The 22,049-nt window shown below is 38.3% G+C and overlaps 1 protein-coding gene across 5 annotated transcripts in view; it reads right to left on the bottom strand.

The window, feature by feature from the left end:
* Positions 1-505: 505 nt before the first annotated feature.
* Positions 506-22,049, bottom strand: part of LOC102806946 (ferric reductase 1-like) — a 188,111-nt gene continuing 166,567 nt past the window's right edge. For 2 of the 5 annotated variants that reach the window (XM_085503521.1, XM_085503525.1), the window contains 4 exons: positions 6,099-6,184; positions 3,948-3,962; positions 3,512-3,610; positions 506-1,690 (listed from right to left, as the gene is read on the bottom strand). In XM_085503521.1, the coding sequence (XP_085359647.1) occupies positions 3,518-3,610; positions 3,948-3,962; positions 6,099-6,184 (194 nt within the window). In that variant the 3' untranslated portion in view covers positions 506-1,690; positions 3,512-3,517. The remainder of the gene's footprint in view (positions 1,691-3,511; positions 3,611-3,947; positions 3,963-6,098; positions 6,185-22,049) is intronic. The other 3 variants (XM_085503522.1, XM_085503523.1, XM_085503524.1) reach the window with 3 other exon arrangements.

Here is a 22,049-nt window from a genome sequence, read left to right as displayed (position 1 = left end):
GCTAGGTTCAGCAAAAAAAACATTGTGTTTTTGATATGTTGATTAGCAGGGTTTCAGCAGCAAGGTTCAGCAAAAAAAAACATTGTGTTTTTGATATGTTGATTAGCAGGGTTTCAGCAGCAAGGTTCAGCAAAAAAAAACATTGTGTTTTTGATATGTTGATTAGCAGGGTTTCAGCAGCAAGGTTCAGCAAAAAAAAACATTGTGTTTTTGATATGTTGATTAGCAGGGTTTCAGCAGCAAGGTTCAGCAAAAAAAAACATTGTGTTTTTGATATGTTGATTAGCAGGGTTTCAGCAGCTAGGTTCAGCAAAAAAAACATTGTGTTTTTGATATGTTGATTAGCAGGGTTTCAGCAGCTAGGTTCAGCAAAAAAAAACATTGTGTTTTTGATATGTTGATTAGCAGGGTTTCAGCAGCTAGGTTCAGCAAAAAAAAACATTGTGTTTTTGATATGTTTGCAGGGTTCAGCAGCAGGGTTTTATTCATATCAATAAGATAATACTTGGTGTTTTAATTATTTTATTTAACAACATAAACTGATTTACTGAAAATTTACAAATCATGCACAGTAACATAATGAAGTTTAGTAGGAGAATCAGATTTTTATTTTCTATAATTCAAATAAACACAATTTACTACTGTCTTGATAATTTTGTTTGTTATGCAAAAGTTGAAATATACAAATACTAATTTAAATGAATAGATCATTATTGCTTTTACCATATTTTATTATAAAATAGAAGAAGCTGCCTAATGAAGGCCACCCCAAAATTTAACCCACGGTTAATCTAATCAAATGTTTAGGATATAAAATCTTGCAGTTAAAAATTTATTTATTTTTACAGTAGCTATTAAACAATTGTATTAGGCAAATACCCAAAAACATTTCTAATGCAAGAATGATTATTAACATACTTTTTATTTAATAAGAAAATGAATGTTCCATAATTACGTGTAAGTATACTTCTAACAAATGTATTTTGGTTAAGAATTAGTTTGAAATGCAAAATAATTGCATCCCATTTCCATCCATCCATGTTTATTAGTTCATCAATCGTAATTGAAAATTAAATTTTTGACTTATTGTGCACAAAATTCAAACTAATCACCAAATTGTTAATTGTAAAGGCTCATTAATATGAAAGATGATTAAATTTTGAAAAGTAGTCTTAAAGACTGTAAACTAGTTATAAATGCAATAGTGCTCCAGGTATGGTAGTAATGCATTTTAAAGAGATTCATATAAAGTAATTAAAAAGAATGAAAGTCTTCAATACGACACAGTGTTAATTAATTAATGTCCTTGTCTGCAATACAGCTCCTGATACAACTCTGTATTGATGCACTGATGTAACTACTATGACCCATGAAATACAAAACTGCTGTTCATTTTCATGATTTGATAATTTTCCATCAAGGAAATATCCCAAAGTTATTGTTTACTGTTACAAAATTTTATATTTTCCCTCCAAGTACAACCTATATAAAAACAATGTTAAGCAAAAAAGGTTTAAAGATGTACAAATACAGCCATATATAAATGTACTTCATACAATTACAAGGAAACATGGTCATATAGTTAATGTCACCATTGTTACTGGATGATTATCATAACAACTAAGAAGATAACGATTCCTAAGGCACCAACTACATACAAGCCAAGCAAGTTGATCAGTATTGATGAAACCTGCAAGGAAATGTTTAAAAAACTTTGAAAGTATTCATATGCACTGTGGCATGACACAAAATTAATTACAAATTTCAGATTAACCTATTAAAGAAGCCTTTTCAATAATGTAGCGTTGTTCTGTGAAATGCACAATGTAAAATCAATTTCATCCACATAAAACTAACTAGAAATGTCATTGAGGTTGTCAACAACTGCAATAAATTTGACTATAATCAATTATGTTTAGTAATCAATATGAATGACTTCACGCTAGAACAGACCAGGTCTGCAAATTGTTTCAGAACACAGTTTCATTTAAATTTGTTGAGTGCTTCTTGGAATATCAGAAATATGCCTAAATAACATGCACATATTTCAACCCTTTGAAAAAGGTAACAAGGTAAGCACATTATCACAGAGCATCTATGTACCAAGCTGTGTAGAGCAGCTGAAAATTTTCTGAATGATATAAATTTCAAATTCATATGCACACTTTTCACCCAATTCTACCAAGTTGTTCATGGAATTACAGTGGTTGTACATTTAATTTCTTTAGGGTATTATCCAATTGCATAAAGGTACCATGAAACATTAACCACTAAGATTTTCATTTTGTATGGTAACTGCTAAGACTGCCTGTGTGTATGGTAACTGCCAAGACTGCCTGTGTCTATGGTTACCATTAAGACTACCAGTGTATACTGTAACCTTTAAGACTACTGATGTGTACACTTCCTTCAATCTACAAATATATCTCATAAAACACTTCCTTCAATCTACAAATATATCTCATAATACACTTCCTTCAATCTCCAAATATATATCATGAAACACTTCCTTCAATCAGCAAATATATCTCATAAAACACTTCCTTCAATCTGCAAATATATCTCACGAAACATTTCCTTCAATCTACAAATATATCTCATAAAACACTTCCTTCAATCTGCAAATATATCTCATAAAACACTTCCTTCAATCTGCAAATATATCTCACGAAACATTTCCTTCAATCTACAAATATATCTCATAAAACACTTCCTTCAATCTACAAATTTATCTCATAAAACACTTTCTTTATCAACAAATATATCTCATAAAACACTTCCTTCAATCTACAAATTTATCTCATAAAACACTTCCTTCAATCTACAAATTTATCTCATAAAACACTTCCTTCAATCTTCAAATATATCTCATAAACACTTCCTTCAATCTACAAATATATCTCATAAAAACACTTCCTTCAATTCTACAAATATATCTCATAAAACACTTTCTTCCATCTACAAATATATCTCATAAAACACTTCCTTCAATCTACAAATATATCTAATAAAACACTTCCTTCAATCTACACATATATCGCATAAAACACTTCCTTTAATCTACAAATTTATCTCATAAAACACTTCCTTCAATCAACAAATATATCTCATAAAACACTTCCATCTACAAATATATCTCATAAAACACTTCCTTCGATCTACAAATATATCTCATAAAACATTTCCTTCAATCTACAAATTTATCTCATAAAACACTTCCTTCAATCTACAAATATATCTCATAAAACACTTCCTTCAATCTGCAAATATATCTCATAAAACACTTCCTTCAATCTACAAATAAATCTCATAAAACACTTCCTTCAATCTACAAATATATCTCATAAAACACTTCCTTCAATCTACAAATTTATCTCATAAAACACTTCCTTCAATCTACAAATATTCCTCCGAGCTACAAATATATACTCCATAAAACACAAGAAGTAAAACTACTCCACAAAACAGTCTCCTTTTAGACTACCGTTACTATCAGACACACAATTCTTACATGAAATCAGTGGACTGCAATGCTTATAACCAGAATTAAGCAAATAAATAAGGTAATAATAACATGGACTGACAGAACAGATTGTCTGAGAGAAGTATCCTTGAAAAAAATAGAAAATCAAAGTAGATTATAACTCAAAATAAAATGAAACCTATTTATACCAAAATAGCAAATTTTATAAGCAAGACCTTGACAACACTACACAATGCTTAATGTCCCCAACCAGGTTATGAATGAATTACTATGGATGTCCAATGTTTGCAGATGTGCCAGATGTGAATAAAATATTATGGATTTACCTAAGTATGTAATCTATACATCACATACTTACATGCACAACATATATATCTACAGTAAAACACAGGCATTGCTTGCAATAAAAATGCACACATGTACATGAAACCACAAGAGTCATGACAACTCATAGTTAACAAACCTTATCCTGATTAGTCTAGTAGCATTGGCAGAGCGATGACACAGTTTATAGAAATAAAATTAGTTCATTATCTCTCTTGGCCATTTCCACTTCATCAGTGGTCATGAATGGGGCAAAGGGTCTGTATGTGAATGGAAGGAGTGAAGGGTCTGTATGCGAATGGATGGAGTAAAAGGTCTGTATGTGAATGGATGGAGTAAAGGGTCTATATGTGAATGGAAGGAGTAAAGGGTCTGTATGTGAATGGATGGAGTAAAGGGTCTGTATGTGAATGGAAGGAGTGAAGGGTCTGTCTGTGAATGGATGGAGTAAAAGGTCTGTATGTGAATGGATGGAGTAAAGGGTCTATATGTGAATGGAAGGAGTGAAGGGTCTGTATGTGAATGGATGGAGTAAAGGGTCTGTCTGAATGGAAGGAGTAAAAGGTCTGTATGTGAATGGATGGAGTAAAGGGTCTGTATGTGAATGGAAGGAGTGAAGGGTCTGTATGTGAATGGATGGAGTAAAGGGTCTGTATGTGAATGGAAGGAGTGAAGGGTCTGTATGTGAATGGATGAAGTAAAGCGTCTGTATGTGAATGGAAGGAGTAAAGGGTCTGTATGTGAATGGATGGAGTAAAGGGTCTGTCTGTGAATGGAAGGAGTAAAAGGTCTGTATGTGAATGGATGGAGTAAAGGGTCTGTATGTGAATGGATGGAGTAAAGGGTCTGTCTGAATGGAAGGAGTAAAAGGTCTGTATGTGAATGGATGGAGTAAAGGGTCTGTATGTGAATGGAAGGAGTGAAGGGTCTGTATGTGAATGGATGAAGTAAAGGGTCTGTATGTGAATGGAAGGAGTGAAGGGTCTGTATGCGAATGGATGGAGTAAAGGGTCTGTCTGTGAATGGATGGAGTAAAGGGTCTATATGTGAATGGAAGGAGTAAAGGGTCTGTATGTGAATGGATGGAGTAAAAGGTCTGTATGTGAATGAATGGAGTAAAAGGTCTGTATGTGAATGGAAGGAATGAAGGGTCTGTCTGTGAATGGAAGGAGTAAAAGGTCTGTATGTGAATGGATGGAGTAAAGGGTCTGTATGTGAATGGAAGGAGTGAAGGGTCTGTATGTGAATGGATGGAGTAAACGGTCTGTCTGTGAATGGATGGAGTAAAGAATATGTATGTGAATGGAAGGAGTAAAGGGTCTGTATGTGAATGGATGGAGTAAAAGGTCTGTCTGTGAATGGATGGAGTAAAGAATCTGTATGTGAATGGAAGGAGTAAAATGTCTGTATGTGAATGGAAGGAGTGAAGGGTCCCTATGTGAATGAATGAAGTAAAGCGTCTGTATGTGAATGGATGGAGTAAAGAGTCTGTATGTGAATGGATGGAGTGAAGGGTCTGTATGTGAATGGATGGAGTAAAGAGTCTGTATGTGAATGGAAGGAGTAAAGAGTCTGTATGTGAATGGATGGAGTAAAGAGTCTGTATGTGAATGGATGGAGTAAAGATTCTGTGAATGGATGGAGTAAAGAGCCTGTATGTGAATGGATGGAGTAAAGAGTCTGTATGTGAATGGATGGAGTAAAGAGTCTGTATGTGAATGGATGGAGTGAAGGGTCTGTATGTGAATGGATGGAGTGAAGGGTCTGTATGTGAATGGATGGAGTAGAGAGTCTGTATGTGAATGGATGGAGTAAAGAGTCTGTATGTGAATGGATGGAGTGAATGGTCTGTATGTGAATGGATGGAGTAAAGAGTCTGTATGTGAATGGAAAGAGTAAAGAGTCTGTCTGTGAATGGATGGAGTGAAGGGTCTGTATTTGAATGGATGGAGTAAAGAGTCTGTATGTGAATGGATGGAGTAAAGGGTTTGTATGTGAATGGAAGGAGTAAAGAGTTTGTCTGTGAATGGATGGAGTAAAGAGTTTGTATATTAATGGATGGAGTAAAGAGTCTCTATGTGAATGGATGAAGTAAAGCGTCTATATGTGAATGGATGGAGTAATGAGTCTTTATGTGAATGGATGGAGTAAAGGGTCTGTATGTGAATGGAAGGAGTGAAGGGTCTGTATGTGAATGGATGGAGTAAAGGGTCTGTATGTGAATGCATGCTACAATAAAATTCCTTGTTTAATGATTGAGCAAACAAAACACGTCAGCAAAAATTCCTACCGGTGGGTCAGTTTTGTCATCATTTTCAGTAGTTCCATAGTCACCAGCTGTTTCCTTGAGAGCAATTCCATGCTCTTGGTTTCTCTCTATAATTATTAAAAGATTACATTAAATGTACATATGTATGCCACATTGCGAGCTGCACTTCAAGCACCAAGCAACAAAGTACCCAGAATATGATTCAGTCTATATTGAAACCAACATTATGGAAGCAATATCATATTTGCATTTCAAATTGTATCATTTAGAGAGAGTACCCAGTCTCTAAAGAGTGGATTAATTTAGATTTAGAGCAAGTAGTCAGTCCTGGAACTGTGAATTAATACATTAACAGTGAGTAAACAGTGTCAGTGGACGAACTCAGCTTTAAAATATTGGTCTCAATATACATGTACTCACACCTGACCACTATTCAAGGTTAGGATTGACACCTTGATTCCACACACAACAGACCACTATTCATGGTTTGGATTGAGACTCTCAATATACTAAAACAGACCACTATTCAGTGATAGGATGGAGACCCTGATTACACTCACTACTGACCACTATTCAGTGATAGGATAGAGACCCTGATTACACTCACAACAGACCACTATTCGGTGATAGGATGCAGACCTTGATTACACTCACAACAGACCACTATTCAGTGATAGGATAGAGACCCTGATTACACTCACAACAGACCACTATTCGGTGATAGGATGCAGATCTTGATTACACACACAACAGACCACTATTCAGTGATAGGATGGAGACCTTGATTACACACACAAAAGACCGCTATTCATGGTTAGGATTAAGACCCTGATTACACCCACAACAAACCACTTTTTCAGTGATAGGATGGAGACCCTGATTACACTCACTACTGACCACTATTCAGGGTTAGGATGGAGACCATGATTACACACACAACAGACCACTATTTAGTGATAGGATGCATACATTGATTACACCCACAACAGACCACTATTCAGTGATAGGATGGAGACCCTGATTACACTCACAACAGACCACTATGTAGTGATAGGATGCATACCTTGATTACACCCACAACAGACCACTATTCAGTGATAGGATGTAGGCCCTGATTACATTCACAACATACCACTATTCATGGTTAGGATTGAGACTCTCAATATACTAAAACAGACCACTATTCAGGGTTAGGATGGAGACCCTGATTACACTCACAACATACCACTTTTCATGGTTAGGATTGAGACTCTCAATATACTAAAACAGACCACTATTCAGGGATAGGATGCAGACCCTGATTACATTCACAACATACCACTTTTCATTGTTAGGATTGAGACTCTCAATATACTAAAACAGACCACTATTCAGGGATAGGATGCAGACCCTGATTACATTCACAACATACCACTATTCAGGGATAGGATTGACACTCTCAATATACTAAAACAGACCACTATTCAGGGATAGGATGGAGACCCTGATTACATTCACAACATACCACTTTTAATGGTTAGGATTGAGACTCTCAATATACTAAAACAGACCACTATTCAGGGATAGGATGCAGACCCTGATTACATTCACAACATACCACTTTTCATTGTTAGGATTGAGACTCTCAATATACTAAAACAGAGCACTATTCAGGGCTAGTATGGAGACCCTGATTACATTCACAACATACCACTTTTAATGGTTAGGATTGAGACTCTCAATATACTAAAACAGACCACTATTCAGGGATAGGATGCAGACCCTGATTACATTCACAACATACCACTTTTCATTGTTAGGATTGAGACTCTCAATATACTAAAACAGAGCACTATTCAGGGCTAGTATGGAGACCCTGATTACATTCACAACATACCACTTGTCATGGTTAGGAGTGAGACTCTCAATATACTAAAACAGACCACTATTCAGGGTTAGGATGGAGACCCTGATTACACTCACAACAGACCACTATTCAGGGTTAGGATGGAGACCCTGATTACATTCACAACATACCACTTTTCATTGTTAGGATTGAGACTCTCAATATACTAAAACAGACCACTATTCAGGGTTAGGATTGAGACCCTGATTACATTCACAACAGACCACTATTCAGTGATAGGATGGAGACCCTGATTACATTCACAACATACCACTTTTCATGGTTAAGTTTGAGATCCTCAATATACTAAAACAGACCACTATTCAGTGATAGGATGGAGACCCTGATTACATTCACAACATACCACTTTTCGTGGTTATGATTGAGACTCTCAATATACTAAAACAGACCACTATTCAGTGATAGGATGGGGACCGTCATTACATTCACAACAGACCACTATTCAGTGATAGGATGGAGACCCTGATTACATTCACAACATACCACTTTTCATGGTTAAGTTTGAGATCCTCAATATACTAAAACAGACCACTATTCGGGGTTAGGATGGAGACCCTGACTACATTCACAACATACCACTTTTCATGGTTAAGTTTGAGATCCTCAATATACTAAAACAGACCACTATTCAGGGTTAGGATGGAGACCCTGATTACATTCACAACATACCACATTTCATTGATAGGATTGAGACTCTCAATATACGAAAACAGACCACTATTCGGGGTAAGGATGGAGACCCTGATTACACTCACAACAGACCACTATTCAGGGTTAGGATGGAGACCCTGATTACATTCACAACATACCACATTTCATTGATAGGATTGAGACTCTCAATATACTAAAACAGACCACTATTCAGTGATAGGATGGGGACCGTCATTACATTCACAACAGACCACTATTCAGTGATAGGATGGAGACCCTGATTACATTCACAACATACCACTTTTCATGGTTAAGTTTGAGATCCTCAATATACTAAAACAGACCACTATTCGGGGTTAGGATGGAGACCCTGACTACATTCACAACATACCACTTTTCATGGTTACGTTTGAGATCCTCAATATACTAAAACAGACCACTATTCAGGGTTAGGATGGAGACCCTGATTACACTCACAACAGACCACTATTCAGGGTTAGGATGGAGACCCTGATTACATTCACAACATACCACTTTTAATGGTTAGGATTGAGACTCTCAAAATACTAAAACAGACCACTATTCAGTGATAGGATGGAAACCCTCATTATATTCACAACATACCACTTGTCATGGTTACGTTTGAGACCCTCAATATACTAAACCAGGCCAATATTCAGGGTTAGGATGGAGACCCTGATTACATTAACAACATACCACTTTTCGTGGTTAGGATTGAGACTCTCAATATACTAAAACAGACCACTATTCAGGGATAGGATGGAGACCCTGATTACACTCACAACATACCACTTTTCATGGTTAAGATTGAGACTCTCAATATACTAAAACAGACCACTATTCAGGGTAAGGATGGGGATCCTGATTACACTCACAACAGACCACTATTCAGGGTTAGGATTGAGACCCTGATTACATTCACAACAGACCACTATTTAGTGATAGGATGGGGACCGTCATTACATTCACAACATACCACTTTTAATGGTTAAGTTTGAGATCCTCAATATACTAAAACAGACCACTATTCAGGGTTAGGATGGAGACCCTGATTACACTCACAACATACCACTTTTCATGGTTCAGTTTGAGATCCTCAATATACTAAAACAGACCACTATTCAGGGTTAGGAGGGAGACCCTGATTACATTCACAACAGACCACTATTCAGGGTTAGGATGGACACCCTGATTACACTCACAACATACCACTTTTCATGGTTAGGATTGAGACTCTCAATATACTAAAACAGACCACTATTCAGGGATAGGATGGACACCCTGATTACACTCACAACATACCACTTTTCATGGATAAGTTTGAGATCCTCAATATACTAAAACAGACCACTATTCACGGTAAGGATGGGAATCCTGATTACACTCACAACAGACCACTATTCAGGGTTAGGATGGAGACCTTGATTACATTCACAACATACCACTTTTCATGCTCAGGATTGAGACTCTCAATATACTAAAACAGACCACTTTTCAGGGTTAGGATGGAGACCCTGATTACACTCACTACTGACCACTATTCAGGGATAGGATGCAGAACCTGATTACATTAACAACATACCACTTTTCGTGGTTAGGATTGAGACTCTCAATATACTAAAACAGATCACCATTCAGGGTTAGGATGGAGACCCTGATTACACTCACTACTGACCACTATTCAGGGTTAGGATGCAGACCCTGATTACATTCACAACATACCACTTTTAATGGTTAGGATTGAGACTCTCAAAATACTAAAACAGACTACTATTCATTGATAGGATGGAGACCCTGATTACATTCACAACAGACTGCTATTTAGGGTTAGGACAGAGACTCTCAATATACTAAAACAGACCACTATTCAGGGTTAGGATGGACACCCTGATTACATTCACAACATACCACTTGTCATGGTTAGGAGTGAGACTCTCAATATACTAAAACAGACCACTATTCAGGGTTAGGATAGAGACCCTGATTACACTCACAACAGACCACTATTCAGGGATAGGATGGAGACCCTGATTACACTCACAACATACCACTATTCAGTGATAGGATGGAGACCCTGATTACACTCACAACAGACCACTATTCAGGGTTAGGATGGAGACCCTGACTACACTCACAACATACCACTTTTCATGGTTATGATTGAGACTCTCAATATACTAAAACAGACTACTATTCAGGGATAGGATGGAGACCCTGACTACACTCACAACATACCACTTTTCATGGTTAAGTTTGAGATCCTCAATATACTAAAACAGACCACTATTCAGGGTTAGGATGGAGACCCTGATTACATTCACAACTAACCACTTTTCATTGTTAGGATTGAGATCCTCAATATATTAAAACAGACCAATATTCAGGGTTAGGATGGAGACCCTGATTACATTCACAACAAACCACATTGCATGGTTAGAATTGAGACTCTCAATATACTAAATCAGACCACTATTCAGGGTTAGGATGGACACCCTGATTACATTCACAACATACCACTTTTCATGGTTAGGATTGACACTCTCAATATACTAAAAAACATCACTATTCAGGGTTAGGATGGAGACCCTGATTACACTCACTACTGACCACTATTCACGGTTAGGATGGAGACCCTGATTACACTCACAACAGACCACTATTCAGTGACAGGATGCAGACCCTGATTACATTCACAACATACCACTTTTCACGGTTAGTATTGAGACTCTCAATATACTAAAACAGACCACTATTCAGGGTTAGGATGGAGACCCTGATTACATTCACAACATACCACTTTTCATTGTTAGGATTGAGACCCTCAATATACTAAAACAGACCACTGTTCAGTGATAGGATGGAGACCCTGATTACATTCACAACAGACCACTTTTCATGGTTAGGATTGAGACTCTCAATAAACTAAAACAGACCACTATTCATGGTTAGGATTGAGACTCTCAATATACTAAAACAGACCACTATTCAGTGATAGGATGGAGACCCTGATTACACTCACTACTGAACACTATTCAGGGTTAGGAAGGAGACCCAGATTATATTCACAACATACCACTTTTCATGGTTGGGATTGAGACTCTCAATATACTAAAACAGACCACTATTCAGGGATAGGATGGAGACCCTGACTACACTCACAACATACCACTTTTCGTGGTTAGGATTGAGATCCTCAATATACTAAAACAGACCACTATTCAGGGTTAGGATGGACACCCTGATTACACCCACAACAGACCACTATTCAGTGATAGGATGGAGACCCTGATTGCACTCATAACAGACCACTTTTCAGGGTTAGGATGGAGACCTTGATTACACTCACAACAGACCACTATTCATTGTTAGGATGGAGACCCTGATTACATTCACAACATACCACTTTTCATGGTTAGGATTGAGACTCTCAATATACTAAAACAGACCACTATTCAGGGATAGGATGTAGGCCCTGATTACACTCACAACATACCACTTTTCATGGTTAGGGTTGAGACTCTCAATATACTAAAACAGACCACTATTCAGTGATAGGATGGAGACCCTGATTACATTCACAACATACCACTTTTCATGGTTAGGATTGAGATCCTCAATATACTAAAACAGACCACTATTCAGGGATAGGATGGAGACCCTGATTACATTCACAACATACCACTTTTCATGGTTAGGATTGAGATCCTCAATATACTAAAACAGACCACTATTCAGGGATAGGATGGAGACCCTGATTACATTCACAACATACCACTTTTCATGGTTAGGATTGAGATCCTCAATATACTAAAACAGACCACTATTCAGGGATAGGATGGAGAGCCTGATTACATTCACAACATACCACTTTTCATGGTTAGGATTGAGATCCTCAATATACTAAAACAGACCACTATTCAGGGATAGGATGGAGACCCTGATTACACTCACAACATACCACTTTTCATGGTTAGGATTGAGATCCTCAATATACTAAAACAGACCACTATTCAGGGATAGGATGGAGACCCTGATTACATTCACAACATAACACTTTTCATGGTTAGGATTGAGATCCTCAATATACTAAAACAGACCACTATTCAGGGATAGGATGGAGACCCTGATTACATTCACAACATACCACTTTTCATGGTTAGGATTGAGATCCTCAATATACTAAAACAGACCACTTTTCAGGGATAGGATGGAGACCCTGATTACACTCACAACATACCACTTTTCATGGTTAGGATTGAGATCCTCAATATACTAAAACAGACCACTATTCAGTGATAGGATGGAGACCCTGATTACATTCACAACATACCACTTTTCATGGTTAGGATTGAGATCCTCAATATACTAAAACAGACCACTATTCAGTGATAGGATGTAGGCCCTGATTACACTCACAACATACCACTTTTCATGGTTAGGATTGAGATCCTCAATATACTAAAACAGACCACTATTCAGGGATAGGATGGAGACCCTGACTACACTCACAACATACCACTTTTCATGGTTAGGATTGAGACCCTCAATATACTAAAACAGACCACTATTCAGTGTTAGGATGGAGACCCTGATTACACCCACAACAGACTACTGTTCAATGACAGGATAGAGAACCTGATTACACTCACAACATACCACTTTTCATGGTTAGGATTGAGATCCTCAATATACTAAAACAGACCACTATTCAGGGATAGGATGGACACCCTGATTACACTCACAACATACCACTTTTCGTGGTTAGGATTGAGATCCTCAATATACTAAAACAGACCACTATTCAGGGTTAGGATGGACACCCTGATTACACCCACAACTCACCACTATTCAGTGATAGGATGCAGACCCTGATTACCCTCACAACAGACCTCTATTCAGTGATAGGACGGAGACCCTGATTACACCCACAACTGACCACTATTCAGGGATAGGATGTAGGCCCTGATTACACTCACAACAGACTACTGTTCAATGACAGGATAGAGAACCTGATTACACTCACAACATACCACTTTTCATGGTTAGGATTGAGATCCTCAATATACTAAAACAGACCACTATTCAGTGATAGGATGGAGACCCTGATTACACTCACAACAGACTACTGTTCAATGACAGGATAGAGAACCTGATTACATTCACAACATACCTCTTTTCATGGTTAGGATTGAGACTCTCAATATACTAAAACAGACCACTATTCAGGGTTAGGATGGAGACCCTGATTACATTCACAACATACCACTTTTCATTGTTAGGATTGAGACCCTCAATATACTAAAACAGACCACTGTTCAGTGATAGGATGGAGACCCTGATTACATTCACAACATACCACTTTTCATTGTTAGGATTGAGACTCTCAATAAACTAAAACAGACCACTATTCATGGTTAGGATTGAGATCCTCAATATACTAAAACAGACCACTATTCAGTGATAGGATGGAGACCCTGATTACACTCACAACAGACTACTGTTCAATGACAGGATAGAGAACCTGATTACATTCACAACATACCACTTTTCATGGTTAGGATTGAGACTCTCAATATACTAAAACAGACCACTATTCAGGGTTAGGATGGAGACCCTGATTACATTCACAACATACCACTTTTCATTGTTAGGATTGAGACCCTCAATAAACTAAAACAGACCACTGTTCAGTGATAGGATGGAGACCCTGATTACATTCACAACAGACCACTTTTCATGGTTAGGATTGAGACTCTCAATAAACTAAAACAGACCACTATTCATGGTTAGGATGGAGACCCTGATTACACTCACAACATACCACTTTTCATGGTTAGGATTGAGACTCTCAATATACTAAAACAGACCACTATTCAGTGATAGGATGGAGACCCTGATTACACTCACTACTGAACACTATTCAGGGTTAGGATGGAGACCCAGATTATATTCACAACATACCACTTTTCATGGTTAGGATTGAGACTCTCAATATACTAAAACAGACCACTATTCAGGGATAGGATGGAGACCCTGATTACACTCACAACAGACCACTATTCAGTGATAGGATGGAGACCCAGATTATATTCACAACATACCACTATTCATGGTTAGGATTGAGACTCTCAATATACTAAAACAGACCACTATTCAGTGATAGGATGGAGACCCTGATTACACTCACTACTGAACACTATTCAGGGTTAGGATGGAGACCCAGATTATATTCACAACATACCACTTTTCATGGTTAGGATTGAGACTCTCAATATACTAAAACAGACCACTATTCAGGGATAGGATGGAGACCCTGACTACACTCACAACATACCACTTTTCGTGGTTAGGATTGAGATCCTCAATATACTAAAACAGACCACTATTCAGGGTTAGGATGGACACCCTGATTACACCCACAACAGACCACTATTCAGTGATAGGATGGAGACCCTGATTGCACTCATAACAGACCACTTTTCAGGGTTAGGATGGAGACCTTGATTACACTCACAACAGACCACTATTCATTGTTAGGATGGAGACCCTGATTACATTCACAACATACCACTTTTCATGGTTAGGATTGAGACTCTCAATATACTAAAACAGACCACTATTCAGGGATAGGATGTAGGCCCTGATTACACTCACAACATACCACTTTTCATGGTTAGGGTTGAGACTCTCAATATACTAAAACAGACCACTATTCAGTGATAGGATGGAGACCCTGATTACATTCACAACATACCACTTTTCATGGTTAGGATTGAGACTCAATATACTAAATCAGACCACTATTCAGGGATAGGATGTAGGCCCTGATTACACTCACAACATACCACTTTTCACGGTTAGGATTGAGACTCTCAATATACTAAAACAGACCACTATTCAGGGTTAGGATGGAGACCCTGATTACATTCACAACATACCACTTTTCATGGTTAGGATTGAGATCCTCAATATACTAAAACAGACCACTATTCAGGGATAGGATGGAGACCCTGATTACATTCACAACATACCACTTTTCATGGTTAGGATTGAGATCCTCAATATACTAAAACAGACCACTATTCAGGGATAGGATGGAGACCCTGATTACATTCACAACATACCACTTTTCATGGTTAGGATTGAGATCCTCAATATACTAAAACAGACCACTATTCAGGGATAGGATGGAGACCCTGATTACATTCACAACATACCACTTTTCATGGTTAGGATTGAGATCCTCAATATACTAAAACAGACCACTATTCAGGGATAGGATGGAGACCCTGATTACACTCACAACATACCACTTTTCATGGTTAGGATTGAGATCCTCAATATACTAAAACAGACCACTATTCAGGGATAGGATGGAGACCCTGATTACATTCACAACATACCACTTTTCATGGTTAGGATTGAGATCCTCAATATACTAAAACAGACCACTATTCAGGGATAGGATGGAGACCCTGATTACATTCACAACATACCACTTTTCATGGTTAGGATTGAGATCCTCAATATACTAAAACAGACCACTATTCAGTGATAGGATGGAGACCCTGATTACACTCACAACATACCACTTTTCATGGTTAGGATTGAGATCCTCAATATACTAAAACAGACCACTATTCAGTGATAGGATGGAGACCCTGATTACATTCACAACATACCACTTTTCATGGTTAGGATTGAGATCCTCAATATACTAAAACAGACCACTATTCAGTGATAGGATGTAGGCCCTGATTACACTCACAACATACCACTTTTCATGGTTAGGATTGAGATCCTCAATATACTAAAACAGACCACTATTCAGGGATAGGATGGAGACCCTGACTACACTCACAACATACCACTTTTCATGGTTAGGATTGAGACCCTCAATATACTAAAACAGAACACTATTCAGGGATAGGATGTAGGCCCTGATTACACTCACAACAGACTACTGTTCAATGACAGGATAGAGAACCTGATTACACTCACAACATACCACTTTTCATGGTTAGGATTGAGATCCTCAATATACTAAAACAGACCACTATTCAGGGATAGGATGGACACCCTGATTACACTCACAACATACCACTTTTCGTGGTTAGGATTGAGATCCTCAATATACTAAAACAGACCACTATTCAGGGTTAGGATGGACACCCTGATTACACCCACAACTCACCACTATTCAGTGATAGGATGCAGACCCTGATTACCCTCACAACAGACCTCTATTCAGTGATAGGACGGAGACCCTGATTACACCCACAACTGACCACTATTCAGGGATAGGATGTAGGCCCTGATTACACTCACAACAGACTACTGTTCAATGACAGGATAGAGAACCTGATTACACTCACAACATACCACTTTTCATGGTTAGGATTGAGATCCTCAATATACTAAAACAGACCACTATTCAGGGATAGGATGGACACCCTGATTACACTCACAACATACCACTTTTCGTGGTTAGGATTGAGATCCTCAATATACTAAAACAGACCACTATTCAGGGTTAGGATGGACACCCTGATTACACCCACAACTCACCACTATTCAGTGATAGGATGCAGACCCTGATTACCCTCACAACAGACCTCTATTCAGTGATAGGACGGAGACCCTGATTACACCCACAACTGACCACTATTCAGGGATAGGATGTAGGCCCTGATTACACTCACAACAGACTACTGTTCAATGACAGGATAGAGAACCTGATTACACTCACAACATACCACTTTTCATGGTTAGGATTGAGACTCTCAATATACTAAAACAGACCACTATTCAGTGTTAGGATGGAGACCCTGATTACACTCACAACAGACTACTGTTCAATGACAGGATAGAGAACCTGATTACATTCACAACATACCTCTTTTCATGGTTAGGATTGAGACTCTCAATATACTAAAACAGACCACTATTAAGGGTCAGGATGGCGATCCTGATTACACTCACAACAGACCACTATTTAGTGATAGGATGGAGACCCTGATTACATTCACAACAGACCACTTTTCATGGTTAGGATTGAGACTCTCAATATACTAAAAAACATCACTATTCAGGGTTAGGATGGAGACCCTGATTACACTCACAACATACCACTTTTCATGGTTAGGATTGACACTCTCAATATACTAAAAAACATCACTATTCAGGGTTAGGATGGAGACCCTGATTACACTCACTACTGACCACTATTCACGGTTAGGATGGAGACCCTGATTACACTCACAACAGACCACTATTCAGTGATAGGATGGAGACCCTGATTACACTCACAACAGACCACTTTTCATTGTTAGGATTGAGACTCAATATACTAAAACAGACCACTATTCAGGGATAGGATGGACACCCTGATTACACCCACAACAGACCACTATTCAGTGATAGGATGGAGACCCTGATTGCACTCATAACAGACCACTTTTCAGGGTTAGGATGGAGACCCTGATTACATTCACAACATACCACTTTTCATGGTTAGGATTGAGACTCTCAATATACTAAAACAGACCACTATTCAGGGTTAGGATGGAGATCCTGATTACATTCACAACAGACCACTTTTCATTGTTAGGATTGAGACTCAATATACTAAAACAGACCACTATTCAGGGATAGGATGGACACCCTGATTACACCCACAACAGACCACTATTCAGTGATAGGATGGAGACCCTGATTGCACTCATAACAGACCACTTTTCAGGGTTAGGATGGAGACCCTGATTACATTCACAACATACCACTTTTCATGGTTAGGATTGAGACTCTCAATATACTAAAACAGACCACTATTCAGGGTTAGGATGGAGACCCTGATTACATTCACAACATACCACTTTTCATTGTTAGGATTGAGACCGTCAATATACTAAAACAGACCACTATTCAGGGTTAGGATGGACACCCTGATTCCATTCACAACATACCACTTTTCATTGTTAGGATTGAGACTCTCAATATACTAAAACAGACCACTATTCAGGGTTAGGATTGAGACTCTCAATATACTAAAACAGACCACTATTCAGTGATAGGATGGAGACCCTGATTACACTCACTACTGAACACTATTCAGGGTTAGGATGGAGACCCAGATTATATTCACAACATACCACTTTTCATGGTTAGGATTGAGACTCTCAATATACTAAAACAGACTACTATTCAGGGTTAGGATGGACACCCTGATTACACCCACAACAGACCACTATTCAGTGATAGGATGGAGACCCTGATTACATTCACAACATACCACTTTTCATGGTTAGGATTGAGACTCAATATACTAAAACAGACCACTATTCAGGGATAGGATGTAGGCCCTGATTACACTCACAACATACCACTATTCACGGTTAGGATTGAGACTCTCAATATACTAAAACAGACCACTATTCAGGGATAGGATGTAGGCCCTGATTACACTCACAACATACCACTTTTCATGGTTAGGATTGACACTCTCAATATACTAAAAAACATCACTATTCAGGGTTAGGATGGAGACCCTGATTACACTCACTACTGACCACTATTCAGGGTTAGGATGGAGACCCTGATTACACTCACAACAGACCACTATTCAGTGATAGGATGGAGACCCTGATTACACTCACAACATACCACTTTTCATGGTTAGTATTGAGACTCTCAATATACTAAAACAGACCACTATTCAGGGTTAGGATGGAGACCCTGATTACATTCACAACAGACCACTATTCATTGTTAGGATGGAGACCCTGATTACATTCACAACATACCACTTTTCATGGTTAGGATTGAGACTCAATATACTAAAACAGACCACTATTCAGGGATAGGATGTAGGCCCTGATTACACTCACAACATACCACTATTCACGGTTAGGATTGAGATCCTCAATATACTAAAACAGACCACTATTCAGGGATAGGATGGAGACCCTGATTACATTCACAACATAACACTTTTCATGGTTAGGATTGAGATCCTCAATATACTAAAACAGACCACTATTCAGGGATAGGATGGAGACCCTGATTACATTCACAACATACCACTTTTCATGGTTAGGATTGAGATCCTCAATATACTAAAACAGACCACTTTTCAGGGATAGGATGGAGACCCTGATTACACTCACAACATACCACTTTTCATGGTTAGGATTGAGATCCTCAATATACTAAAACAGACCACTATTCAGTGATAGGATGGAGACCCTGATTACATTCACAACATACCACTTTTCATGGTTAGGATTGAGATCCTCAATATACTAAAACAGACCACTATTCAGTGATAGGATGTAGGCCCTGATTACACTCACAACATACCACTTTTCATGGTTAGGATTGAGATCCTCAATATACTAAAACAGACCACTATTCAGGGATAGGATGGAGACCCTGACTACACTCACAACATACCACTTTTCATGGTTAGGATTGAGACCCTCAATATACTAAAACAGACCACTATTCAGTGTTAGGATGGAGACCCTGATTACACCCACAACAGACTACTGTTCAATGACAGGATAGAGAACCTGATTACACTCACAACATACCACTTTTCATGGTTAGGATTGAGATCCTCAATATACTAAAACAGACCACTATTCAGGGATAGGATGGACACCCTGATTACACTCACAACATACCACTTTTCGTGGTTAGGATTGAGATCCTCAATATACTAAAACAGACCACTATTCAGGGTTAGGATGGACACCCTGATTACACCCACAACTCACCACTATTCAGTGATAGGATGCAGACCCTGATTACCCTCACAACAGACCTCTATTCAGTGATAGGACGGAGACCCTGATTACACCCACAACTGACCACTATTCAGGGATAGGATGTAGGCCCTGATTACACTCACAACAGACTACTGTTCAATGACAGGATAGAGAACCTGATTACACTCACAACATACCACTTTTCATGGTTAGGATTGAGATCCTCAATATACTAAAACAGACCACTATTCAGTGATAGGATGGAGACCCTGATTACACTCACAACAGACTACTGTTCAATGACAGGATAGAGAACCTGATTACATTCACAACATACCTCTTTTCATGGTTAGGATTGAGACTCTCAATATACTAAAACAGACCACTATTCAGGGTTAGGATGGAGACCCTGATTACATTCACAACATACCACTTTTCATTGTTAGGATTGAGACCCTCAATATACTAAAACAGACCACTGTTCAGTGATAGGATGGAGACCCTGATTACATTCACAACATACCACTTTTCATTGTTAGGATTGAGACTCTCAATAAACTAAAACAGACCACTATTCATGGTTAGGATTGAGATCCTCAATATACTAAAACAGACCACTATTCAGTGATAGGATGGAGACCCTGATTACACTCACAACAGACTACTGTTCAATGACAGGATAGAGAACCTGATTACATTCACAACATACCACTTTTCATGGTTAGGATTGAGACTCTCAATATACTAAAACAGACCACTATTCAGGGTTAGGATGGAGACCCTGATTACATTCACAACATACCACTTTTCATTGTTAGGATTGAGACCCTCAATAAACTAAAACAGACCACTGTTCAGTGATAGGATGGAGACCCTGATTACATTCACAACAGACCACTTTTCATGGTTAGGATTGAGACTCTCAATAAACTAAAACAGACCACTATTCATGGTTAGGATGGAGACCCTGATTACACTCACAACATACCACTTTTCATGGTTAGGATTGAGACTCTCAATATACTAAAACAGACCACTATTCAGTGATAGGATGGAGACCCTGATTACACTCACTACTGAACACTATTCAGGGTTAGGATGGAGACCCAGATTATATTCACAACATACCACTTTTCATGGTTAGGATTGAGACTCTCAATATACTAAAACAGACCACTATTCAGGGATAGGATGGAGACCCTGACTACACTCACAACATACCACTTTTCGTGGTTAGGATTGAGATCCTCAATATACTAAAACAGACCACTATTCAGGGTTAGGATGGACACCCTGATTACACCCACAACAGACCACTATTCAGTGATAGGATGGAGACCCTGATTGCACTCATAACAGACCACTTTTCAGGGTTAGGATGGAGACCTTGATTACACTCACAACAGACCACTATTCATTGTTAGGATGGAGACCCTGATTACATTCACAACATACCACTTTTCATGGTTAGGATTGAGACTCTCAATATACTAAAACAGACCACTATTCAGGGATAGGATGTAGGCCCTGATTACACTCACAACATACCACTTTTCATGGTTAGGGTTGAGACTCTCAATATACTAAAACAGACCACTATTCAGTGATAGGATGGAGACCCTGATT

Source organism: Saccoglossus kowalevskii, chromosome 9 (genome assembly GCF_978046115.1).
Source record: "Saccoglossus kowalevskii chromosome 9, keSacKowa6.1, whole genome shotgun sequence".
Lineage (NCBI taxonomy): Eukaryota > Metazoa > Hemichordata > Enteropneusta > Harrimaniidae > Saccoglossus > Saccoglossus kowalevskii.
This window is presented reverse-complemented; position numbering and strand designations above follow the sequence as displayed.